This window comes from Oryzias melastigma, linkage group LG4, assembly GCF_002922805.2.
Source record: "Oryzias melastigma strain HK-1 linkage group LG4, ASM292280v2, whole genome shotgun sequence".
NCBI lineage: Eukaryota > Metazoa > Chordata > Actinopteri > Beloniformes > Adrianichthyidae > Oryzias > Oryzias melastigma.
This window is the reverse complement of record NC_050515.1, coordinates 20,424,689-20,451,856: the sequence shown is the minus strand read 5'-3', so window position 1 is coordinate 20,451,856 and position 27,168 is coordinate 20,424,689. Positions and strand designations below refer to the sequence as shown.

General features: G+C 39.6%; 1 protein-coding gene across 1 annotated transcript in view; it reads right to left on the bottom strand.

Annotated features, from left to right (window-relative positions):
* gmds (GDP-mannose 4,6-dehydratase) overlaps nucleotides 1-27,168 on the bottom strand; it is a 173,163-nt gene that overhangs the window by 97,054 nt on the left and 48,941 nt on the right. The window contains exons 5-7 of the mRNA XM_024279290.2: nucleotides 19,781-19,973; nucleotides 18,614-18,718; nucleotides 6,670-6,797 (exon numbers count right to left, since the gene is read on the bottom strand). Of these exons, the coding sequence (XP_024135058.1) occupies nucleotides 6,670-6,797; nucleotides 18,614-18,718; nucleotides 19,781-19,973 (426 nt within the window). The remainder of the gene's footprint in view (nucleotides 1-6,669; nucleotides 6,798-18,613; nucleotides 18,719-19,780; nucleotides 19,974-27,168) is intronic.

Below are 27,168 nucleotides of genomic sequence, written 5' to 3'. Positions count from 1 at the left end.
AAACATCAGTTTTTAAATATTTTAGGATATATATTTTAATTATAACTTAATATATTAAGCATTAGCATTTATGAGCATTTAGTTAACAAGACACCATCAGCGGCTTATGAGCTTTTCTTTTGTGACACAGTATGGATGCTAGAATATTCCAGAAACTTTTTAAAAACAACCTCTTCTGTGCCGACGTGGGTTTCCTACAGAGTCAATGTGACCTTACTACACACTCAGTTACTAAAGATCAGCTTTTCAATTATTTTAAAATATAAAATTAAAATAATAAATCATTAAAAAAATACTGGCTTTTGTTATCAAAAATTTTCCGCAACAAAATAAAACTTTTAAAAATTTACATAAATGGAGGACAAGGCGATCATTTACAAGTTTGTTACATAAACTAACCATCTTTCATGCCATCTTTGAAGTATCAAATGTGTTTTTTTCTATGTGAAAATCTTGCCGTCTTACTACTATAAACAACAAAAAAAAAAACAATCTCATGAATTTTTTAAAAAAGTTATGGACCTTTCCTGAGCAGTTATTGAAAACTAACCAACTTCGCTTTCTTTTCAGTTTAATTGTTGAAAAAGTTACATTTTAAATTTTACTTGAAATTTCTAGTCTTTAAAAAAGTTTTTTTTTTATTTTATTTTTTTTTTTTTACATATATCCCTTAGCAAAATGTAGTACACTTGGGGTTTATTTTATTTAGTATAATCGTGTAAAAGTACAAGAATAGAAAGCCTAAGTAGTACAGTTACAAGAGAAAGTACGTGCACACTTTGTGAGTATCTCAATTTCTGTACAAAATGGACACATGATGTGTGTGTTTTTTTTTATTTTTTTATCTCAATCTAAATCCCAACGATGGAGAAAAACATTGCCTGCAGTTTATGCATAAAACCAAGTAATTCCAATTCTCCTGCAGCTATATAGTAGTTGAATACTTCAGACTAAATTGTAACATTTTAAGGTTACAATACATAAATAGTATATTAAAAGTATACTTTAAGAATACTGCCTATCAGTAACAGAGTAAACTTGTAGTACACTTAAAAAGACTTCCCTTTAGTAAGGGATAATTTAATCGCAATAAATTTCGTGTAAAAGCTAGGTGGCTCAATCCAACATTTAAATATCATTTTAGATGTTTTCCACTTTTTTTTCTCTCTGCTAAGTTTAGAACATGATGTCCTTTTCAGACGGATGACGACAATTTGATTCAAGCAGGATGGATGTAAAGACTTTTTTCTAACTTTCTCTGTGTCAGCAAAGTTTTTGCTAACTATCGACAGAACAATATCTTCATTCATGCTCAAACGCAGTGCTGCAGGTGAAATGTGTGACAGCTTATTTGTGAGCTTTGATTGCTTTGAGTCAATCGGGGGCAGACCCCACGTTTACCGAGCTGCCGCTAAGAGTGCAGGTCAAGTTTCACCTGCACCTAATGTCTCACACACACACACCAACCTGTGCACACACAGCTGCTGTCATTTACTCAGTCTGCTTGTGTGGGATGCCATGTCAACAAAACAGTAGCTTCTGCCACAATCCCCTGACTCACTAAAGGCTGTGCACTTGTGTGGATGTGGGTGGGTGTGCCGTGGCAGCGGGGGGTTCAGAGGTCAGGAAGTTGTCGTTGTAGTCGAGGAGGTTTTGGGCGATGAAACCCAACACTCCCTCTTGCCCGGACTATTAGCTCCTATTTTAGCTCTTTACTGCTCCAGCTGTGTTTATTGAAGCCGTGCAGGTATTTATCAGCTCCCTGAATACCAGCTGTAAAGGTAGGCATGAATGTTACTCAAACACATACAAAAGTGCAACAAGAGAACAGCGCCCCCCACTCTTACACAATCCAGTTACAAACCATCACAGATTAATTTACAAAAGTAATGGAAATGTATTGCAGAATATTTTTGAGAAAAGTTTTAAAAACTCTTCTCATTCAGTAGTCAAGAAACTGCACAAATTGCTCTTCACTCCCAGCTCCTCCTAAAGCATCTGAAAGCTGCTGTTAATTCCCTAATGAACCCAAACCATGTGATGAACAGCTCTCATCAATCATATGTGATTGGCCCTGATCTGCACTCTGATTGGTTAATTAGCCTCATCTGTAACCATTACAGCACAGTGAGGCAGCTGTGACAAAAAAAAAAAAATGTTTTCTGTAAGTTTGCCACAGCAAGGAAAAAAATAACAGAACAAAAATAAACAAGGTGAAAATTGACACTTGTGGGGCATTGCTGTCACCTTACCACCCTCACACAAAGCCGAGAAGAACGTGGCGACTCCCACACGGAGGAAACCACAAACGCAGGCGTGAGGACTACCATGACACAGCTCCACCCACCAGAGCATCACAGGTGATTAAATTTAAAAATATATATATGTGAACAAGACAAGTTCAGGGGGTTTTCAGGATGCTGTGTCAGTAGGTCAACCACATCTCATCTGGCAACAGTTTCAAGGGAGAGAACAGCAACACCGGCATCATCAAGGGGAGAAGTGAGGGCTGCTTCAACATGTCAGAAAAAAAAGTTTGGGGAAACTGGGTGGTAACTGACAAAATGAGAGAATAGCGGCGTTTTTAGCAAACTCAAAAACCTCTATTAGAGAAAGGGTTAGAAGGCAAAGGGGATATGGAGAACATGCAACTCAAAATGGGAGAAAAAGATTTTAAAAAATGAAATAGTGAGGCTGAATGGAGCCAAAACCGCCAGTTCAGCTCCTGCGCCTTCTCTGCCAGTCTTCTTTCTGCACAGGAAATGGTTCTCTAGGGCCAGAAGGGGAGGAGCAAGGCATAGGTATGGGTTCCTAACAGCTGTACCTACCATGGTCTCAGGTAAGCTGAGATGGACCACTGCATCTTTGTCTAACAGTTGGAGCCACGTGTGAGTGCGTGCCATGGATTTCCTTCAGTCTCTGGCCTGCTTACAGTCATTAATCTGTCTCATTTCATCAAATCCTATTCAAATCCTGCATTATGTTTCAAATGGGGCCAAACTGAAACGACTCAAAATCTAATCGTCTTTATGGAAAATGAGCTCAGAGAATTATAAATTATGCCATTTGCAGATTTTATTCTAACACGCTCGCCTTAATTTATTTCATAATAAAATAATAACGGAGGGTAGATGGGTAGCCCCAGGTCTGTCTGCCTGACTGGGACAGACACCCGATACAGAGTCAAGACGATGCCCAGCCAGCCGCACGCCATTCAGACGTCGTTAAAGCAGACACACAGCACGCCCCTCCTGCCACCCACAATCCATCCACAGCCAATTACAAGCAATTTCCCTGTCCTGGGTGGGGTGACGAGAGGAAGACAGAGAGGGAGGAAAGGCAGTTGTCAGCCTAAAGCAGACACACATGGTTCTGTTTACAGTTTGCCAGTTTTTTGGCTTTGCCATGGTAACAAACGCTGGCAGAGAGTTTCAGAAAGTGAGATTGGGGGGGGGGGGCTCCTGGTGACAGTCGAACCCTTTGATGATCTGCTGGGTGGGTGGAACTTTCAGCAATTGAGATGATTCACTTATGCATAATGTACACAAGCCCCACAAACACATGTCTGTTTCCCCTCTCCTTTAACCCCCCCTCAACCCAGCCGTCTTTCTCCTTCCCAGTCCCCTCTGCACCTCAAGCACTCCAGCCCGGCTTCCCGAAAATCTACTTTTTTGAAACAGGAGGTGCCAGAACTGGAATGTCGGCAGTTCCCACAGGAAACCTGGTGCATCTCAAGCCAGGACGCCCCGGACAGGCAAATGTGCTCGCACGCACGGACCTCGCAACGGGTGGCTGCACGCACACACACAGCTCAGGCAGAATTACATAAATAGATAAGGAAAGCTTGCCCAATGAGACCCTACAACCAGCATTTTTCTGGTTCTAAATATATATACATAAAACTGCAAATTGAGGAAAGCCACAGGTTCTGGAAGTTGCTTATCCACTGTAAACTTACAATTTAAATTTAGCCTCATGTATTACAACAAAGCAGAATGGATAATTTAACACGTATACATTTTTCTATGGTGAAAGTGTTTTCAATTTTAGCATATGCAACAATAAAGCATTGTAGAAAAATCCCAGCACTTTGGAGGCAGGAGGATTAAAATACTCTCCAACATCTTTTTAAATGCCAAAATAAACCTTCCTGTCATGATGGGTTTCTGTTGAAATTTTTTGTCTACTTTTGACTTTTACTTGCCACTGTTTGGTCAGTGGATAACAGTAATATCTTGCGGCTAGATCTGTCGACGTGTAAAACAATCCCTGGACTACAGGTATGTGGTTAGATTACTAAGAACAGGGAGAGGGCAGTCAATTTAATCTGCAGAAGAAAAAACTCAAAAGCTGTGACTTTGAGTGTGATTATCAACTAAACATCACAATGTTTCCAGGCCTGAATGCAGAAGAGCATCTTCAAATATATACAAATCTTTTAATGTAGTTTGTAAAATGTTATTTTTCTGGACCCATCTATGAGGCACCACCTTTTGGCTCCTTGTGGGTGCCGCCCATTTTATGACGTCACCTAGAGGCGGTTTCATCAGCGTATCTGCGTTTCGCCCACAAAAACAAACAACATTTGATCTTCAGCAAAGATGAATGTGAATATTCTGGAGCCTTATCCTCTCTACCCAAAATCTGAACCCGAATTTTGAAGTGCACAAGGTACAACAGCGACCCCGAAGGATGTGTGGAGGAAGTTTCTGACTGGTAAATGAAAAGCTAAGAGAAGTGTCTTTCATACTGTTGCATTTATCAATGAGCTAAAAATTGTCATTACGCAAAAAAGCAACGCGTTGTTGTCTCAGCAGATTAGGCGTAAGAGGAACCACGTTTTCTCAGAGTTGATGCTAAAATGAAACTGGTTTGGCGATCACCACTAGCTCCACTGAGAAAGTGAGTGTGTGTTATAGTTGGGGGGCCAGTGCTGGCAGAGCAGACTCTTCATTGAAGGGGCTATTCTTTCCCGTTCGTACATATGGACCCTTTTAAGTAAAACAATCAGGCATGTTATTGGTACTTGCTTGAAAACAGAATAACTTCTGCACTTGAGCCATAGCAGATGAATTTTAAGACATTTAGCAATCAGATAAAAACAAGTTTGTCCTAAATTTCTATCAAATCAAATGTAGTTTAATTGTGGATCTTCAGTGATTTTTTTTTTTTAAATAACTTTAATTTAACATATACGGCCTGCTTTGCTTAAACAAAATGTCTGACCAAATTTGAGAATGTTTCATATCTGTTTTCTTACATTATTTTCAGAGTTTAAAAGTTTGAGCTTTAGATCTGTTTTACAGTACAGCACAGTAAATAAACAGAAAGTCAAAACCTGATAATGTAGTTTGCAGTCTGCCTCGGTTCTGGTTTAAATCCTTCAGTGTCCAGTTACCATGTTCTCCTTGTGCATTCATGGGTTTTCTTCAGGCGCTGTGGCTTCCATCCACAATCCAAAAACATGCTACATCGGTTGATTGGGGACGATAAATTAGCGGTGAATGTGAGTGTGAGTTGGTGGGTAGGCTCCAGCATCCCTGTGACCCTGCACAGGATTAAGTTCAGTAGGTGATCTAAAATGTGGAAAGAATCTGAATGATAGTTTAGTTTGGGTATCTGGAATCATTTGTGTTTTTTACAAATCATCCCATCTAATTGTTAATATGTAGAGCTGGTAACTGTGGTTTAAATAAAATGGCTCCAATGAAAGAATAAAAAGGATTTTATCAGACTGTTTCAAACCTCTCACAATTAGATAATCTAGGATTCATTTTAACATTACATCTGAATTGGAACAATTTTCAGTCAGCTTTTAATGTGTTTCAAAAGTATTTTTATTCTTCTGACCACAGAAAAATCTTACTCCAAGCAAACTCTTCCAATTTGATTAATTGAAGATTTTTCTATAATCAGATCGTGATTGATGCCTCAGATACCCCCCATTCCACAGCAACGCCACGGCCCCCCACCCCAGCAACAGTCAACCTCACACTGAGGTCCACAACATAACCCGCTCACCCCTCTCACCCGTCTCAAAGAGCACCCCCTGCTACCTGCGCCACCATCACCTCCTAATGATAACAGTTTGCTACACGGCCTCTGCTGTTCGACATGGCAACCCGTCGAGTCTTTCATCTTAACAGCCGTGCACACGTGTTCCAACCCTAACCCATCACACTCCAGCGCACACACTCTCAGAAACACTGAGCTTCGTCTGCTCCCGTACTGGGTGACCTCCTTCTCGTTTCATCTTTCCACTTCGTTTTCTGCTTGCTGCTGGCACCGTCTCTTCAGCCCAAACATAATATTTCTGTCATCGTCCACGGGACGCAAAGTTCTTTTCATATCACTCTTTCTTCTGCAGCAAGCGAAGGCCTGGAGGGATCTGGGACATGGGTGAGTTGTGGGAAACCAGAGTGCAGTCTGTGGCCTCACAGCATGCCGCCCTCTCCCTCTCCTCTCACTGCCCTTTTCCTTCTCCATCTCTGTTTCTCTTTTGGCAGGGAATCATACAAGGCTTCATGCGGATCACATACTATGGCCTCAAATGATCTGGGAAAACATGCCCTGCTAAAGCTACGTGCACATCTGTAGCCCGTTCCTCTTTGAAGCGGCGTATGTGCCGTTTGTGTGGATTTCTTCGGCTTCATGTTGTGTGGCTCTTACCTCCACATAGTCTTTGGCGTGGCCCCAGTCCCTTTTGGAGTCCAGGTTACCAAGGCTGAAGCTCTCCAGCTGGCCCAGGTGAATCTTTGCAACAGCACGGCTGATCTTACGCGTCACGAAGTTTGAACCTAAAACACAAAAAGAAATGGGATGAAAAAAAAAAAAAAAAAACTTGGCATCTTCTGAATTCAATCAGAGCTTGTTCAGGACATAAATATTATAGGTTTTGTCTGTTCCAAAACACACAAACAAAGAAGAAACTGAGAAAGGAGAAGCAGATAAGAACGAGTTTCCTCCAAAATTCCTCTGCATAACTCTACATTAATATAGACAAAAACACCACTCTTCTCTATTATGGCCAAAACAAAAATTGAAAATCAACCTTCAGTGAAATTTGTTTATGACCTCACATTACAGCCACATTCATTTTACTCTTCAAATGACTGTTTTGGGCTAAAACCCAAACCAAAGTTAGATCTGTCAACATCAGGACATCATTGAGACACCAATACCAAACACACCACCCAGTGCAGCTACTAATCTAACATCTACATCTGCATTTCTGGGTATTAATGAGCTTTTAGCTCCTAATCCTGTGTGAATACAACAGTTAGAGATACTTTAGGTGCTCTGGATCCTGCCATGATTTTGTGCCATGGTTTGACAGCTCAATTCTGACTCCACACTGTATCACTGTTCCCTTGACATGGAGCAGAGCTTTTGTTCACACACGGGAAAATCCCCGGTACCCAATCATGTGAAAGCACTGAATTTGTAGTAATTATTGCATAGAGTCGACGGCCCTGGGCAGACTGAGCAGAGGCAGACCAGGGAAGGTTAGACATGCTTGTTTAAGAAAATACAGCATGTTACGTGTTGATGGTGGGCCACATGGGTCCAAGTCAACGCTTCTTTGTTGGCATGAAAAGCTGGAATTTAATAAAGTTTTAAGAAATGATCTGAGTAGATTTAAATTCTGGATTACCCTTTATACTTCTATTGTTCACAAGCCTTTCAATCTCTTTTTTATGACAGAGAGATTTAGGCACAGCACATGTCCACACAGCATTCATTAATCATCTATGGAAAACCCCTCCGATGTCAGGCCTGTCCTGCCTTTGCATGAGCATCTAGGCAGGCCTCAGGGCCATTCTCTACTCTGGCAGGTCATCTGTTCTGGCAGATACCTACTGTAGTCGGATATTAAACAACAATTACTCATCGGCTTCTGATGCTTCGTGTTTGTCAGGTTTGCTCTCATCCATATCAGTTAGACAGACTCTTACTTCATCATGATGTGCAGGGCATTCATCATACTGATACACACAAAATAGGACTGAAAGGATGCCGTCATGCCGCATTAGACGAGTCCTATGATCCTGAGCCGTTGACTTTGACCTGCTTCTGGAACTAAAAGAAATGACATCTGCGCTTCTTTTGATTCAACTGTTTACCATCACGCTTTCTTTGGCGTTTCTCTAAGTCTCAAAATGAAAGGATCACTGTTGAAGTCTATATGACGGTGGAAAAAAAAACGCAAATTGGCAGAGTTGTGCAAGATCGTTATGCAAATAGATAAGAGTAGAGCAATTATCTTTTAAGTCAAAACTAAAATCACATGTTAAATATCTCCCTTCCTTTATACATAAACTGCCCTTCCAAAAAAATACCATATGGATTGAAGTAGACAAATTAGTGAAATTCCCCTGTGGAATAACTACTGTACGGATGATCAAGCTTCAGCAAGCAACCAGTTGACGAACGAAAACTCAAGGTTGAGATGCTTTTTCTTTCATGTGTCTCACAAACCATTTGAACAAGTTGTTCACCTATTTCATAAAATTTTGAATTATTGGAATAGATAAAAAAAATGAAGAAGCTAATGAAACAACAAATGCTGGATTATTTAATGCAATACTAAAACTATAAGAATTGTTGGGATTGTAATAAGTATCTTCATAATATTGTTGGGGTAAAACAAAAGGGTGTAGGACGAGAAAGGATTAATTTACCCCAAAAAAAATGGTAAAAGTAACATTCATTCATTCTAATTAATGACGGAGTAAAAATTAAATCTGACTTGTGTTTTGTCAAATGAAATTTTATCTCTATGCTGACAAAATATTTGTGTATTAAGTCATATGTTCTGCAAACAGAAGACTATGTGCAGCCTAGTCAATGCTGCTTTTAGAGGAGCAATGCTTTCACACTGTGTGTCTTACTTGTCATAGTTTGGCCAAAGTGGGTCTCGGTAGTCACACCGTTTTGGTTTGACAATTATGCAATTTAATGTAAATGTCGAGAATGTAAAAATTGAAAGAGTTGAGTGAACAGATGTCAAGAAAATCAAGATGGAGCAAAGATGGACTTTAGTTGTGCCTCTATTGCACAATAGCTGCTGAAAATTGGCTAAATGTCAAAACCAAACACTATTTTTGTTTTACATGCTATTATTCTCTCATTCTAATGCATTTACACAATCATATCACAATTTGGGCAAATCTGAAATAACCTCAGGGTCAAACCCCAAACATAAATGGTAAATTAGACTTCTACATTACATGTATTGTAATCCAATGGGGCGAGGTAATGCAACAAGAGTTCAGTAAGGTGGAGCTGAGGTTTGATTCAACCCAGCAAGGGAGAATTGAGTTTTCAGGTTAAACGAAGGTTGTCAAAACTCGGCAAAGCTGATTCGGCTCTTAAAAGGTGTCAGAGGAACACGGTGTAGCACAGTGCACCAATCAGTAATAAAGTGCATTATTTCCCCCTGAGCACACCTGTAGGCTCCTTGTAAAGCTCACACCTCTGTTTGGAGTGGCTCTGCTCCCTGCCTTTTCTAATTGGTGCAGTATAGACCAAAGTGTGGGGGTAATGGATGGGCCTGCCTGGTCCGGGACAAAGCCCGCTCTGTTACTGGCCCGGGTGTTAATGTGTTTCCTTTACTGGCAGCAGCACTCCAGGACAGCTAGTAGGAGGGGGCTGAGGCAGCTGGGATGGGGGGCTGACACGAGGTTCGGAGCCCAAACGGGGCAGTGGTGGCCGTTTAACCTTGCCCGAAGCCCAGCGGAAAGTCTAATAAAACCACAGGCCGTGAAAACTGAGCAGACAGCAAAACCCATGCCAGAAGCTGACACTCACTCTCTTTCTCTCATAGTTTTTTTTTTTTCCACCATTCTTTTGTGTTTGCTAGCCAGAGAAGAAACGGGAAAGACGTAACGCACAGGCTTCACTGGCACAGCTGGGCTCAAGTATGAGGAGGAAAAGGAGGAGGAGGAAGGTGATGAGAAATGTATGGAGATGTCTCCCCTCCAAAGCCCAACCATGTGGGCCCAGACAGGATGGGGACAGGAGCTGTCAGCTGGGGGGTTCGAGTAAGGGAGAGTCAGGGAGGGGACAGTGGTTTTGAGGAGATTTGAGCTGAAGCGACACTTGTTACTCAACAGATTCATGCAGGAAGGAGAGAGGTGAATTATGAAGTCTCAAACTGCGTGACGGAATGGACCTTTAACACCCAGACCTCAAAAGTCTGACTCACACACATTTATATTTCTGTCCGAGTGTATTTATGTTCATCTCCTGAAACCCAACCGCAGTGTGATTTGTTCAGCTCTGTCCTCTGTAACATTCATTTAGAAGATCTATCATTTGGTTATAGAACAGCAGAAATAGTGCCTTATTTTGCATTCGGTTAAAAAAAATTTCTTTTGAATATGAAATATGAATTGAGTTCAAATTTAATATTCAAATTTACAGCATTTTTTAATCCTGCTTTCCACGACTATATTTTTTTTCCTTGGTAACCAACTAAAGTTGACCCTGTTCTTCATAAAATTGTTGAATGATTTAGTAGCCCAGACTGTTTTAATAAGCAATGCTCCTAAAATAGAACACTGGATAGTTTACTTTTATCCACAAAGCTGAACACAAAGAGTCGTTCCAAGAGTTTTCCAGATATTTCAGCCGTTTTTGTCATGAACCTGTCTGAACTGGCTGTATTTTGAAGGCAGAAAAACGAAAAAGGCAAAACAGTATTTTAATTGCCAATGTTGTCATAGGAACCCCTTGGTTACCTCAACAAAAGGGGCTACACACCTGCTTTGGAATTCAACCAGAACTGCAAACCCCATAATCCTACTCTGTCTTTGAGAAATGGCCTTGGGGAGTGAATGGCTTTGTGGTAGAATTAAAGTGAAAAATGTAACCCTTAATTTCCATCTCCACTCCCTTTTAGGATTTAGGTTCAACTCTCTAGCTATGTCTACATCAGAATGAATGCATGCATCTTCTTTATCTCTGCTGAGTTATGAACAAAATACCTGAGTAGCAGGAGCACTCAGAGCTTTTGCTGGAGAAATCTTTGTTGGGTTGAGTGTTGGCCAAATTCCACCCTGACCAAAGACCTGTCAGTGTCTGCCATCACCATTATTGCACAACTTGCATTCTTACTGATCTCTGGATCTCACCGTAGAGAGAATATTTGAGCTGCATCCAAGATAGGTCAAGTGCTCATCTCCGCCAACGTACTGTCTATTCACACCTGACAGATTGCTGCTCTTGTTTTGGGATGACAACTGACAGTAAGGGTGTGGAAGGAAAAGAAATGTGATGCAATGAGGATTGAAATAAAGCTGGTAGACTCCAAAGTACAAGGTAAGTAAATTTTCGTTACAAAAAAGGAGAAAACAATCAGCGTGGAGGTTAAAGATCGTGCACAGGTGTGGATAAGCAAAGAGAAGGAGAAACTGACTTTTCTCATCAAGTTTAAAAAAAACTAACCCACCACTTAAATTTGCAGAACTTAAGAGTGTATTCCTCATTTAAAAAAATAATTTTTAATTGTGGCTGGCAACAACCCAGTTTCACAAAGTTAACATGCAGTACAAAAACACCTTCAGGTTCAGTTGTCAGGGCTTGACAGTCTGAGAAACGTGACACACCACCTTCGAATTGTGCAAATATACCACTTAAAGCAAGTACTCAATCATCGCGGCACTTGGTTACCTAGGAGATGCGGAGCAACAAACACCGATTTGAGAGTTGCAGTTGAGATGCAACTCAATATCAATGAGCATGTGATATGTCTGAAGCACAAGTAGACAGAGGAATGGGGCTTTGTCAGACAAAAGCATGTCTGAAGACAGAGGAGTGTCATCATCTGCGCTTTGAGGCTTTAAATTCTGCTCCTCACCTTGCCACGGTACAGCTGATGTATAGGCCGAGCTCACTAAGCCCCTTTCTCATCAACACCCACAGAAGCTAAAAAGCAAAAAACAGCATTTTGCATTTTGTTCCATCTTAAGGGATAATGACCAAGTGTTTCGGCAACGGCTGACTGAGTCATTTCCATCTGAAAATTCCTTTGAAACTAACCTTTCCAACAAACAGAAAACATATCCTCTTTGAGATCTATCATGCGACCTGACCTTTTGGGCCCATTTTCAACACAAGCAGAGTGATGAAGCCAAGGCATGCAGAGGCAGAGCCCCTGTGTGCTTCTTACAGGGCAGCATTGACTTTGGCAGTTCCACTCCAGCATCACCAACACTAACGCCTGACATAACAGTATATTATTCGGTACTGCAGAGCGGGAACCACAGAGCTCTCAGAGTAGAGAGATGGATGAGACTTCCCCAAATAAACCAGAGGATAAGGCCACAACTGGAGCTGGTCAGCAGCATCAACAGTGCATACGCACAAAAAAACATACATCAGTGCTGATTTACTGCAGCCCCAGACCAACAGACAGTTAATAACTATAAATTAAACAAGGCTTTTCTCCCTCAATTTCAAAATTGGATTTCTGAAGGCTTCAGGTGGGCCGTGTTTGTTGGATAAAAGAAGATAATAAACACAAGAGCTGGTTATTTGCATGGTTTACCCGTTGATCACTCTTTCCGACAGACTGGAGCACTGCACTGTCTCATATGTCAAGGGGAATATGGAGTCCATTTAACACTGGTGCTAACGCTAATCCCTCTCATCAGTGTCACTGTGAGAGTGTGTTTGTTATGGCTAACAGCTAGGCTAACCAGAAAGGATCTAGGAGAGGTGTGAACCAAATGGCAGATAGAGGCTTCTGTTTGCTTTGCTTCACCCTGGATTTAGTTGGGTTATTTTTTCTTTACTGCTTCATGAGTGTAGGTTTGTGTTGCAGAACAATGGGAATCGGTTATTTGTTGTTTGAGCACTCATATTTATAAGAATGGTAACAGAAACCAGAGCAGCATTCCTGCTGGGATTAAGTCGCCTTGAGCACTGAACGAAGCAGAACTCCCTTTTCAGCTGTTCCCAGCAGCCATTTCCTTTAAACATCACCACATAACTGGCTAAAGCTAGGTCACTTCAGCATATGACACTGAAGCCTTGGTATGGCTCTAATTCTGTAGTTGCTTTGGATGCAGATCCACAACATCACATCTAATAAAAGATATTCCCCAGTGTGGGAAAGTTATTGTCAAAAGTAGTAAAGCTGACATCACAGATCTATTCACATTTTAAAATGAAGATTCAGATAGAACCTAGAGAGTTCTCACACACTTTAAAATGGTGTCACATTTGCAAAAAACATGCATTTACAAACTGGTGCTATTGTACGAGCCTCATCACCATACAGCTGTAAGGGATGGACTCTCATCTTGAACCAGCAATTGTCAAAAGTTAGTCAAAATAGCTGTCTTTGTCACTCTGGAACCAACCGCACATCCAAGCTAATTTCACAGATTTTCAGTGGGGCAGAGGTTAGGACTGCTAGCAGGCCATTCCATCTTCTCCACTTCCAAATTCTAGAGGTAGTCTTTTGTAAATACCACTCTATGGGAAGGAGCTTGGTCATCGTGAAGGATAAGAGATTGTAAAGATAAGGGTATACCAGTGATTGCAGACAGTCAGCATAATAATCTATCTGCATTGAGATTTCCTTCAATGATGACAAACCTCTTCATTCTACTGAGGGAGATGTTTCCCCACATGATCACACTACCTCCTCTAAATGATACGACTTTAATGGGGAAGACTGGGTGAGGAAACAATCCTCTTGGTGTTGTCTTCAACAGCCTATCTAGATCTCACTCCAAAAATTGATGCAACATGGCTTTGTAAGACAAGATTCCCCTGTTGCATGGTTCTTTATCAGTCAAATGCTTAGATAAAACACCTAAAGCCCTGTAGTAGGTCTTATGTTCACATATTTTATAAATTGGTACCTGATTTGCAGCAGGATACCACAAGCTTGAGCTGAAAGCAATAGCCATGTTAGCTTGTTGACATTGGGATAAAATTTGGCAAATTTTCTATGAACTCAACCCACATACTCAGCCCTAATGCTGATCCCACAAATGGATGGTCAACACAAGTAGGACATTTTTAAAAGGGAAATATTTACGCTTTTCACAGTGAGTAAACTGATAAAGCCGAGCGTCAAAACATTTCAAGAGGGGACAACAATAAGTCCAGATTCCACAAAATAACATCAAGTCAACATCACCTAAATATTAATTGACATGCTTTTCAAAGTATATATTTTGCCAAAGATCAACAATAGTTTACCACAAAGACAGTGCTTGCCAAGTTACCCTACACTTTATGATTTAAAGTAAGGGCTTAAACTCAAAGAAAAAACATGCAGGAGAACATTTTCCCCTCAAATTCCCTCTTATGACTATCTGACTGCACACCCAACTGCCAAACACCCCCAGTGTTGCTGCGGCAGGGTCATGGCAGGCCCTGGGGGCCTGGGTAAACACTGGCCAACCCAGCCAACACAAGCACCGCATAGGGTTGTGCAAGGCAGCCATGGGACATCTGGCCACATCACAATAGCGATCCAGTTTTACGAGCAACAAGAACTGAAACTCTGACTATCAGAGTGATGGGAAGAAACCCAATGGTCAGCAAGAGAGACGTGCTGACTGTAAGGATAGAAGAGGATCGCGAGGAATGAAACAAGAACGGACAAGAAAAATACACGAGTGTGGGCAGCAAGAATTTAATGTATAAAGGAGGAGCTGGAAGGTTGACCAGCACAAGAAAAGGTTGATATGAAATCAGGCTGACTTTGCCCTAAAAAATTGTTTAACAAAAATAGGCATAAAGGCAAAAAGACCTCTTGGAGGGCTTTGAAAAGATCCTTAAAAGAATATTAATAAAGTGGTGGAAATAGAGATAATCAAATAGAACAATAAAACTAGGCATGTTTGATCATTTCGACATACAAATTCATTTGATCTTTCAATTCTTTCTGCATTCAAACCACCTCTTCTTCTTATTTGTCAACCCCCAAAAATTCCCAGTAACACTTGAATAGCAAATTCTCCAATAAAAAAAACCTCAGACGTCAGCGCACCATCGTTGGTGAACTAGCAGTAACCTACACTGGTTCCCACATCTATCTATCTATCGGTGGTAACCAATTAGGGTTTACTGGATGACCTCTAACCTTGGCTGGGGTCGTGGCCAGGGCCTTCATTAAGGAATAAATCATAAACACCTGAGCGGCTGACCTGGGCACAATGCTTGGGCTGCAGTCATGTGGTATTAATTTTGAGTCGCGGTGGCGTGTAAATCGGGTTAAACCAGTGCCGGCGACCCTCAGGGCTCAGAGCACATATTAAAAATGTGACCACAACCCACTCACTACATGTCAGAATGCGTGTGAAAGTATGTGTCAAGTAGTTATGAGAACCCTAGCTCCACCAGTGAAGAAGTAGAACTTAATATACAGTATATAGTATCTTTACTCAATACAGTAATGGTTTGTCGTGTGTTTCACTGCTTTACTTGGTGATGTCATCAGGGCTATTACAGAAACAAAATAATTACAAGTAATTAAAAGGAAAAAAAATGGCTAAAACAGATTAAATTCTAAAAGTGTACTGAGTTCCAGAAATGTTCTTTTTTTTTATATTCCTGGTCAAGATATGTTTGAGGCAAGATAAGGAACTTCCAAACACTCCAACTTAGTAACACATAAACTGACATATATCAATCCGCTGTCCTCAAAATATCCAACTTGATGAGTGGCGCACTATTCTGTCTAGCTTGAAAGACACTTAATTTGAAAAGATAAATATTAAAGGAGAAAAAAAATTAAGAGTTTACATGTAGAGGAAAAAAATATCTCACTGAAAAGTTCAAGATTCCAAAACTTATTTAGAAGACAGTTTCAGTTTAGTCAACTTCTTTTTTGCTCAGGATGAGCATTTATCGATTCATGCAAGTTATTTTATGCGATTATTTTAAATAAAAATATTAATCAGTCCACTCACAAATCTCTGGTCAAAAGTATATGCTCGCCGTTTTTGAAGCATCTATTGCACAATTATGTTATCACACCTATTAATTGTGGATTTCCAAACTTGTTAGTTGGTGCAAAGACTTCTTCATTTTGTATGAATAGCAAGAATATAGGCTGTTTTTGAACATTTACATATTTTATCCAGTTTTAAGCTACAATGCTATAACTAAAAATGGTTTCAAAAACGGGCTGCACGGTGGCGCAAGTGGTTAGCGCTCTCGCCTCACAGCGAGAAGGCCCCGGTTCAAATCCCGGCTGGGACCTTTCTGTGTGGAGTTTGCATGTTCTCCCCGTGCATGCGTGGGTTTTCACCGGGGACTCCGGCTTCCTCCCACCGTCCAAAAACATGCTTCATAGGTTAATTGGTGACTCTAAATTGCCCCTAGGTGTGGATGTGAGAGTGAATGTGTGTGTGATTGAGGCCCTGCGACAGACTGGCGACCTGTCCAGGGTGTACCCCGCCTTCGCCCTTCAGTAGCCGGGATAGGCTCCGGCACCCCCGCGACCCCGAAAGGGAAGAAGCGGTCAAGAAGATGGATGGATGGATGGGTTTCAAAAACTAGTGTTCAAACTGGTTAACATGTAGAAAATAAAGCATTTTGTGAATTCAAAGTCCTTGGCAGAAAGAAAAATTAAGCCAAAAAAATATTTGCAGAAAGGAAACATATATTTAATCCTGGCTAAACCTAACAAAGTTTTGCCTTTGGAACTTTACAAACTTTGAACACTCATGAGCCCAGCGTACATGGAAGCTAAACATTTATTTATTTAATCAAACAAAGTTTTTTTATTTTTAACTGACTGTATTTGTGTGTAATTAGTTTAACCTGTTAGCGGATGTGCTGGTGATTTAGTCTGTGCAGACGGCGACAGAGTATTGAGGACGACCTTCAACACTTGTTCCATTTAACAGTTGGTAGTTTTACAACCTTGTTCAGACACAGTTCAGACTAATGAATGCACACCTGTCACAGCTGGTCAAACCGACACCTGACAGCAGCAAACTACGCTATTTCAGGATTTTCCCAATTTACTATCACATTTGAAACTTAGATCATCATTAAAATAATCTAAGCAGTTCAGTTTGTTTTAAGTGGCTTTGTAAAGACTTTTAAACCTAATTCTGTGAACATGTTAATTTATTGTCTAATAATTAAATTCGCCACTTCAAAAACTGTGGCTTAATTTTGCTTATTTTAAAATTTTTAATCAAGTCTATATGATATTTTGACAGTGAGGCAAAGCAGTATTTGGTAGTCATTGATTCTGCAAGTTGTTGTATATTGGTACACTTCAATCTTGTTCAGGTATACAATCTTGTCTATAGTGTCCTTTGACAGCTCTTTGGTCTTGGTCGTGATGGACAGATTGAAGTCTGACTGTTTTACCCTTTTATGCCTGAGTTTATTTCCATCTATGAAAAAAAAAATCCTTGTGTTTTTGTTTTCATGTAGATGCTAAATTAAGTTAATTTTGTAGCTTAAGTGGTTTGGTGCATATTTGCAGGCATCAAAGAGTTAAAGGTGTGGGGACAGCTGTCTTTTATACAGACAATCAGTTCAAACAGGTGCCGTTAATAAAGCTAATGAGTGGAGGATGGTCGAACTTCTTAAAGAAGAAGTAGCAGATCTGTGACAGACAGAATTGTTGTTTGTAGGAGATAAATACTTTTTTCAGAATCATACAAATAAACTAAAACAATGTAATTTCCTGGATTATTTTTTTTACATTTTATCTTTCAAAATTTAAGTGTACCTATGATGAACAATACAGACCTCTCTCATCTTTTTAGGTGGGGCAATTTGCAGAATCTGTGACTGAAAGGTATTTTCACCCTGTTGCATGGGAATACAGTGAGCGGTCCCTTATTTATCACAGAAGTTCTGTTCCAAAGATAACGCACTAGAAAAAGTGGTCATTTCATTTTTTATGATTATAGCAGACGTTTTAAGGCTGTAAAACCCATCACAATACACTTCACAGTATTTCCTCATTTAGCAGTTACATTGGTAACTGGTGATTGGTGAAATCAGCAAAGTAGGCTTATAGATGTTTAAAGTTGTAAAACTCCTCAATACACATTTTACACACTATTCTCAGATAGTTAACATCTTCACACTTTTCTCTCTCGTTTATACTCTCAATGTTCAAACCTTCATAGAAAAATAAGACAAGTATTATAGAATAAAAATAGGTTGAAGATTTATGTAACTTTGTCAAGCGGCTTCTGCAGCCTCTCTTTACAAGAGACATGGCACAAAAGAGATTGATAAGATCAACAGCCAATCAGGACGCAGAACACAGTGGGCTGTTAAAGAAAAAAATGTTAGCAAAATTGCACTACCAAAATCTGCAAAATAGCGAGACCACAAAATGTTGTACCGCAATATAGTGAGAGACCACTGTAATAGAGTGTTTTCATGAGGTTTGTTTCAGCAGTCATCCTTCCACCGACTAACATTCGTACAAACATTTGTAAAAGCCTTACACTTATTCAGCATTACAAAGAGATACATTGTATTGGTTTCAAGTTGTGCAGTTGTTTCACCTGAACATTGGAGAACACATTTCTACATGATAGTTATAACTAAACACCAATTTGAATTTCATTTTGAGATTTCCTGAGGGCATGTCAGGCTTTTCACTCACCTCTTCGTGGGCTCTCATGGTTGAAGAGGATCCCGTTGACAGCAAACATGTTGTAGGCCTCTCGGAAGTTCACCACAATCCAGTAGGCATAAAGCTTGGCAGCTCCTGAGAGGAGAAGACGACGAGGAGAAATGCATTACATCTCAAACCACCTTCAAACAATTAACTTTGCAACCCAACTTAATAACCTCTGAAATGTTTAGGCACAAAGCTGAGGCAGCAGGTCTTTGACAGCACGTCATATTAAAGATTAATGATTCAAACTATTTAATCAAGTTATTTTGAGACTTCAAATTGATTTGATGATCTGCACATAAAGTCAAAACTTAGTAAAGTAGGTTTCAGCTTGGAAAACAAAGACACATTAAAAAGGCTTGAATTTACAGTACTAATCTGAGGAGGGAGAAGGGAAAAAAGTCCCCAAAAAGAGAAAGATTAACGCTTCTAACTATGCTGCATGCCGGGGTTGAGCACAGCTTCCCTGCAGATCATCTTTCACTGTCAGGAGCATAAACCACAGACTCCTGCTGATTGACCAAAAGCAGGCCTGGGCAAAAAGTTCTCCTCTCTTTCCCTTTCACCATCCTCCTCCTCCTCCTCCATCTTTCTATGTAACGAGGGGAATACCAAAGCAAATGAAGGGAGGTGCCTGTTGATTAAGCTGTAGGTCAAGATGTACATTGGAGGTGAAGGGAGGCTGCCATGGTGACCACCCCCTACACCCTCATAAGGCTAATTAATGGAGGAGCAGTCCTGTTCGAACTCCCATGCAGCATCAGATTGAGTGCTGACAGATGAGGAAAGTGTCAGTGAGGAGAGCATTTAGACAAGAGAGAACATGAAACCCGAGCTGTGACACACGTGCACAGCCCCTGTGTGTGTGCGTGTTGTGTTAAAAGTGAGTGCTGAGTGCCGTGGATATAAAGGTGTCTTTGTTAAAATGAGAGCCACTCCAGTTCTCAATCAGATGTTTGGCCTCAGGGTGTGGAGAGCACACACACACACACACACTGAACCTCCTTCACTCACTCACCCCGACTCAGAAACACACACACATTCATGAGAGCAAGGGAGAAAGTGCTGTAGACACATCAATGCAAGTCCCTGACAAATGCTGAAAAGTTAAAGTTAGAAATCCTTGTTTCATCTCCCACACGTTCGTATTACCGTAAGGTGACCGCGGGTAGAAGGGGGTGGTTTCTTTCTGGGGGATCTCCTGCACTTTGCCGTACAGCTCACTGGTGGAGGCTTGGTAGAATTTGACGCTGTTGGTCAGACCACATGTCTTAATGGCATCCAGGAGGCGCAGCGTGCCCACGCCGTCCACGTTGGCGGTGTACTCGGCTAGATCAAAGGAGATCTGAGGGGGAAACAGACACAGAAAAGGACACACGCTGTTGTCATTATAGGAGCTTAGTGCAAAATCTCTTGAATATTGTTTGGAGATTTGCAGAGTGATGAAACTAACATGAACCGATGGGCAAAATTAAACACCTTTGTCTTGGGTAATAATTGCACTGAATGCAAAATAAAGGAAATTTTAATATGTGGAAAAAGAAAAAAACAAACAAATAAAATACAACAGTTTCACCCAATATATGGAGTCAGATATGATGAAAGTCTCTAGTACTTTGCCTAATTTTAAATGCTTAAATACAATTTAAAATCACTATTCTAATTGTTTTTGTTAATTATTGTTGTATTTCCATTTGTTTTGGGGGGGTTTTATGCTTTGCAATATCCCTCCAAAAACTTTTGATTTTATATTTAGCTTTATAACAATTGCTAATGGATATATTTAAAAAAAATAAAAAATAAAAAAATAAATCACTACTACTGGATTTTTCTACCATGAAATGACTTAAGGATGTGTCTTCTAATGAAATATAGAAGCAGAAAAAATGCTCCTCGTCATTTTTAATTTGCATTTTTTTATTTTTTAATAGTAGCCATCTTTATTTTTTTTTCAGCACGTTGTGCAAGTCTGCCAAAAAAATACTCGTCTTATTCTGAACATGAAACGAGAAACTACTGTGTGTCGATGCATAGCTCCAACAGTTTGGCTGTAAACTTCACAAATTAACACAATATTTGATCCTTCTAAAAAACTAAATCTTGTCAACACATTTTTTTTTTAAGTGTGAAACCAAGTTTTTTTTCAGCAATTAAGTTAGATTCCTTGCCTAAAAAGATGCAAATACTATAAAAAGGATAACTTAAAAAGTGCTTTAAAGTCATTGTCAAACTCAATATACTCCAACTCCCAGAATCCCAGTTTCTAGAATGAAAAAAAGAGAGGATGGGGCCTAAAAAGGCTTCAGGGGAGAAGGGGATTGGGTTTAAATTAGAAATGGATGTGCGCATGCATGACCGTGTGTACCAGACACTGTGTACTTGTGCACGTGCCAAGTTGGCCCCAGGCTCCAAATCAGGCGTGACAGTTAAAAGCCTTGCTGGTTAGTGGTCACCACACCTGGAGCGAGCGGCATGGGCCACGTCTGAACTGAGGAAACGCGCCGACCCTTTAGTGCTTTCACATCAGCCCTGCGCACACGGCCAGATAAAGACCCCTTATTTAAAGCCGGGACCCGAGAACACTGGGCCTCTATTCCACTCGCAGTGAATACACACTCAGGCGCACACAAAGCAAGCAGTTTTAATCAGTTTCAATTACACTCCGCAGCTCAGTGTAATTACCTGTGACGCTCTACTCACACCTTACTTTGCATTCTGGCATTTTCATTTATAGTTTTATGATTTAGAAGAGAAAGTGAGAGGGTCTTTGCACAAAGGCACATGTTATCAGCCACACTGTGGCCGAGTTCATTTATTCAAGAAGAAAAAAAGCAAAATTTCAGTCTTTCAACATAAAAATCAAATAAAAACGAAGACTGAACGGATGTCTTAGAAAAATCCTGCTGTCCCTGAGGCTTTATAATGCAATTTGGTTATACTGGATTCTAATAAAGGAAATGAACTATTTTAGAGCAACAATATGATCTCACAAACATCCACATAGTTAGGAAAATTCATAATGAAATTTAAAGGTTGATGCTTTTTTGAATTTCAGGGAAAATGTATATAAGGCAGGGGTGACCAAACTTGTTGCAAAGAGGGTCAGATTTTTTGAGGTGAAAATGTGTGAGGGCCAACAATTCAGTCCACATTCTTTGAACTTTAATAATGACGTTAAATGTAAATTAATTATTTAATGAACATTTTATTGCAATGGGATTCTTTTTATTTCTTCATCTAAAACAGAAGTAAAGAATTTGCTGAAATTACTGTGAATGTCTGATTAGAAGATCAGAAGTGAAATAAAGAAAATGTCTGGAAAAAACTTTTGTCAACATTAAATCTGGGATTTATATGAAATATTACATTTAATCCACTATCAAATACTCTTAAACTTTTTATTTAAATTATGTGAACAGGAAAATAAGACTAATAGTCATCTTATTCAGAAGATCACAGAAACAATTCTGTTCTTCTCATTTGACTCTTGGGGCTCTGAAGCGACAGGATTTTACCACAGGTTCACAATAAGGTAATTCATAAGGTAATTTAGCCAATCACAATCAAGAAGTAGTTTGGGGAACCGCATAATGATTTTTGGACAAGAGCTTGCAGTTTAAATTTAAACGCGAACCAAATTTGTCACTTTGGATATGCCTGTTTTTGACCATTTTTTTGTAAAATAAATAAATAAAAACTAAGCTAAAAACTAACCAGAGGGTTTCACTTGGCAGCTTTCAAAAGTGACCTTAAAATTAACAACATAAAAAATTAGCTAACTAAATGTCTGCATGTTCTTAAATGGTACTATAAGAATTACCCTACAACAATGTGTCCTTTAATTTTTAAAAAATGTAAAATGTTTTACGATTCAGTGTGTTTGTTTTGCTGCTAACTCCAACTATCTAATCAGTGGATAAAATTCTATTTAGATTTAGGCCTTGTGTGGTAAAGACACTCAAAGTTGGGCAAAATGAAATAAAGAGACTTGATAACTTGATGCAGTCATGAAAACTCCTCTCAACCCTAATTTCTGTGCATTTGAGGCTCTTGATTTGCCTCTACAGAGGTGTTTCACACTCTCTCACACACATACCAACCTGCACACACTCAGCTGGTATCAAAACCAGCTGGGAGGGGCAGGGTCCACGATGGCTTGACAACTTAAATCAAACAAATTGCCTTAATGCCTCCATTCTCTGTCATTATGTAAGTCTCAGCCTGAGAGCTGCCGCTTTCAGGACCAGACGTTTGTGTACATGGCTCGCTCTGTGTGTGTGTGTGTTTGATTGTGTCTGGGGGGGGTTGGCTGCTGGGCCCCTCGGACGACCTGGCAGTTATAGTTCTGTTCTGGGAAGTAAGCCAGACTCTGTCAGCATGGGGGTCCACTGCCAAGCAAATATCCTGACCCAAAGACAGCCATGGGCTTAAAAAGGTTCTAAACGTACAAGATATACATGCTGCATTTGGTGCTCACATTTCTTTTTCGGCACAGGCGGCACGCTGCCAAATTGCATGCTTGAAAGTGCGGAATGTGACTTTAAACATGAACGTGTTTGCATGTGTGCGCTCACTTACACCGGGGTTCATGTCTGGCGTGACATTTGTATAAATACGAGCTACATTTATTCAACCATGGCCATTGCAGGTCTGCATGCTCTTCCACTCTGGATAAAATGTAGGCCTTCAGATGGATATACACAGGTGTGGAGGAGAAGTGGAGCTCTGTTCCATGTTTAAAAAACTGAGTACAAGTTTATTACTCACCAATACAGAAAGTAACTTGTTACAAATATTTGATTTTGTCCATTTAAAACATAAATGAGGACAATGTGTTCTTGTGCAAATAATTACAAAGAGAACAACTGGCCAAATATCAATAAAGTATAACTTACTTGTATTTTTGAGAAATTTCACAAGCACCTCTTGTTAAATACATATGATACATCAGAGAAAATCATCAAATTGCACTAAATAAAATATGGATCTCTCATTTCATAACTGTAACATGAAACGAGAAAATATTCACCACATTAAATGAACATTTAAAACCTTTAAAGATTTTTTTTTAATTATTGAAATTAAAAGCACAAGGCATTTTAAAGTATATAAGATCATGTAATTTTACCATTTATTTTAAACTCCAAAAACATTAAAGGATCTACTCTGAAATATTTTTTTTCCTCTAAAATAAGGAATGAAAAAAAAAGTCAATGACAAAAAAGACAGTATTTTGACACTACTACAAACGACTGATAAGAATATTCACAATATAATTTATGGAAATCTTCAGGTGTCAAAAGAATTTAAAGAGTTAACTTCCCAAAAAAATAAATGTATGAACTTAAGATTATATATGTGTAAAATACCAGCTGTCAACAGCTTTCTATTTTTTAGATGGTGTAGTAGTCGAGATAAACGTTTATTATCTGAACGAAATTTAGGGATCTAGACCTATATGTGAGAGAAAAAAATGTACCTATCCACCACGTTAAAACAGAAAGTCCTTCATAAAAGCTGAATCTTCCATTGGCTAAATTGCAGCAAACTGTTGCAAAACTCTAGCAAACAACCTTCCCAATGAATGGAATCTAAAAATGCCCCCAAAGACTGAAGACATTTTGGGCAGGATGCTACGTTCATGTGTACAGGGCATGTGACGAGCATTCAAGAACAAGCTTTCATTACATGATGAAAACACTGGATTGCTGTTACCCGATACTCGTGCATGTCCACCTCCCACAGTTGGGAGAGGCGTGGTGTGAAATGTCAGAGTGGTGCAAATCTATTTATTCCAATATACAGGATGAAACACTTGGTGTCATAATTCCAACCGGGCACAAACACCAATTATTCATTTCTCACCCATGATCAGTTTTCAAATTGTTGGCACTAGTGTGACTTAAAAAAACATTCATATGTCACCACCAAGTCTGAGTCCCTGACTGGTCAATGTGCTTTCAATGAATGCATGTTTTGTACGTAGAGGCTGAAAATAGTCGTAAAAATGTAAGTGGTAATGCAAAAACGTGAAAGTTTCAAAAGCGGAGGACTGAAATGTGCATTTACGATCTTTTCATTGAAAATGGTTGCTTGAACGTGTGTTGCTGAAGGCAGTGGGAACAAACCTTAACTGTCGTAAAGAGAATGGAGGAAAGTCGCTTTGTATAAATTTTGGGTCAAAACAGAAATAACAAATACAACAATCAGCTATAGGAAGGCCCACTTCTCCCTGAAAACATGAAGCTGTTGTGCAGGTTCTACATGCATCTGACAGTGCAAGCAGCTTAAATTGGTTTAAATTGTGCACATCTCAAATTTCTGAAAATATCCCAGAACCACTGAAGCTGAGGAACACAAATTAAGTGCTAACATGATTAGTCATTTGATTCTGTGCACTCAGTTTGAGTTTCTTATGTCAATCAGCTACAGTGGATGTTGTTTATTTTTATTACCCAATCAGCAAAATCATTTTTGACATTATTTTACCGTATCTGCTAAGCAGATGAGGCATTCACGCGCTACATACAATGTGGAAATAGTTGTGCCTATGATAATGAGTAACAGGCATGAGCTGAAGGAACTGACACTAAACATCATCGACGATGTGACAGATCAAAGTCTTTGCTGAGTGCTACCATAAGCTGTTTGTGATTCAGATCAATGGGAAGCATAGCATGATGTTCATTTTCCATGTTTTCATCAACCTCCTGCTGCAGCATATCTGCCACTGAACACGAACCCCCACCAACAGCCCACTGTCCAAACAACACTGCCTCTCCATCATCACTAGCTGCTGGGCTATGATGAAAATCCATGGGGAATCTTCAGTTTTGTCTTGCAGGACTCGTCACTTAAACGTGTCTGTGCACAAACGCATATCCACACCTTTTACAAAAACATTTGTGGTGTTTTTCTTCCACCACTGTAACCCAATTAGCATTTCCCTGAATCTCAGATACGACAACAAAGAAACGTTACTCTACGTACGAGCAGCAAGCAAGCAGGAATTTATGGCATTGCATCGTCTCGCTGGAATGCATCTTTGATCTCCAGTCCCATTATGAGGTGTAACAGAAACAACATCCCTTCCAACAACAGGTAAGACAGCAGGTATGAGCACCTGACATGGGAATCTTCAGCTCCAAGGTACTGCAGCTTGCAAACACTCACAGCAAATTAAAAAGAAAAAAACAAAGAAAAAAACAGATTTATGTCTAATTAAAAAAAATAAATAAGAAAACATGGATTTTGAATGCAAGTTTTAAGGCAAGTTTAAGGTTTATTAAACACATCCAGGTTAAAGATTTATGTCATATTTTAAATTTTCTATTGGGTTTAGATCTGGAGACTGGCTAGGTCACTCCAAAACCTTGATATGCTTCTTAAAGAGTCACTCCTTGGTGATTTTTGTTGTGTGATTCGGGTCATGTTGTAAGACCCAAGCATGCTCTAACTGAGGGAAGGAGGTTGTTCCCCAAAATCTCATAATACATGGCACCAGTCATCATCTCCGTAACCCTTCCGCTCTCCTTAGTTTGTTTACATTAAAAGTGGGGTCATCTGGACCCCCCAAGACAGTGCGCTGAACTTTTTTTTATCTTTGATTTTTGAGTTTCACTAATGTCCATGACAGACATAAAATCCTGTCCACCTTTGTCATGGAAGAAATTACATATCAATATGTGGTTGGAGTCAACTGGACCCCAAAGAGAGCGGAAGGGTTTTAACACTGTAGTAGTCCTTCCCCATGTGCAGAATAGGCGGAGTAAAGGTGAACTACTTAAAGGTGGACTAACAGGTCTTTAAGGGTCAGAATTCTAGTTGATAGACAAGTGTTCAATTATTTGTTTGGAGCATTAGCATACAAATAGATAAATAAAAAATCATGCAATGTGATTCCAGATTTTTTTAGATTGTGTCTCTCACTATGGACATGCATCTGAGGTTAAATCAAAGGGTGTTAAAATATATATTTGCCTCATTGTCAATATGCTTTCTCTTGTGTTTCTTGCCTTGTGCTATCTTATGGGGTCCAGATGACCCAACCCTTACATTGACATGCTATGCATCCCATGACAAATGTGGATGCAGGTGGAGAGGATTTTATGTTTGCCATGGACACCAGTGAAAATCAAAAATTATTGAATAAAAAAAGTTCAGCACACCGTCTTGTGGGGTCCAGATGACCCTACCCCCAAAGTCAACATACCTAGGATAGCACAAAGGTTAAAAAAGAAAAACAGAGAAAAAAAAAAACTTAAAGGAATTTAGAAAGTCATCACAACCAACTTTCTGTTTTGAAATTATTTTACACTAAATAGTATCACAACAGCATTTTTTCTTTTCTTAAGAGACATTTATTAGCTACATAAATAAACAATAATTTTCAACTGGCAGATTTGCAAACATAGCTCCAAAACAAATTACTTGGCAAACTACAGTTCAATTAGAATTTAAATGCAACAGTCTTTGCAACTTTTTGTTCTCTTTTTAGCTAATACCTATGTCTAACCTGCAACTTTTAGTTATTGTTTCTA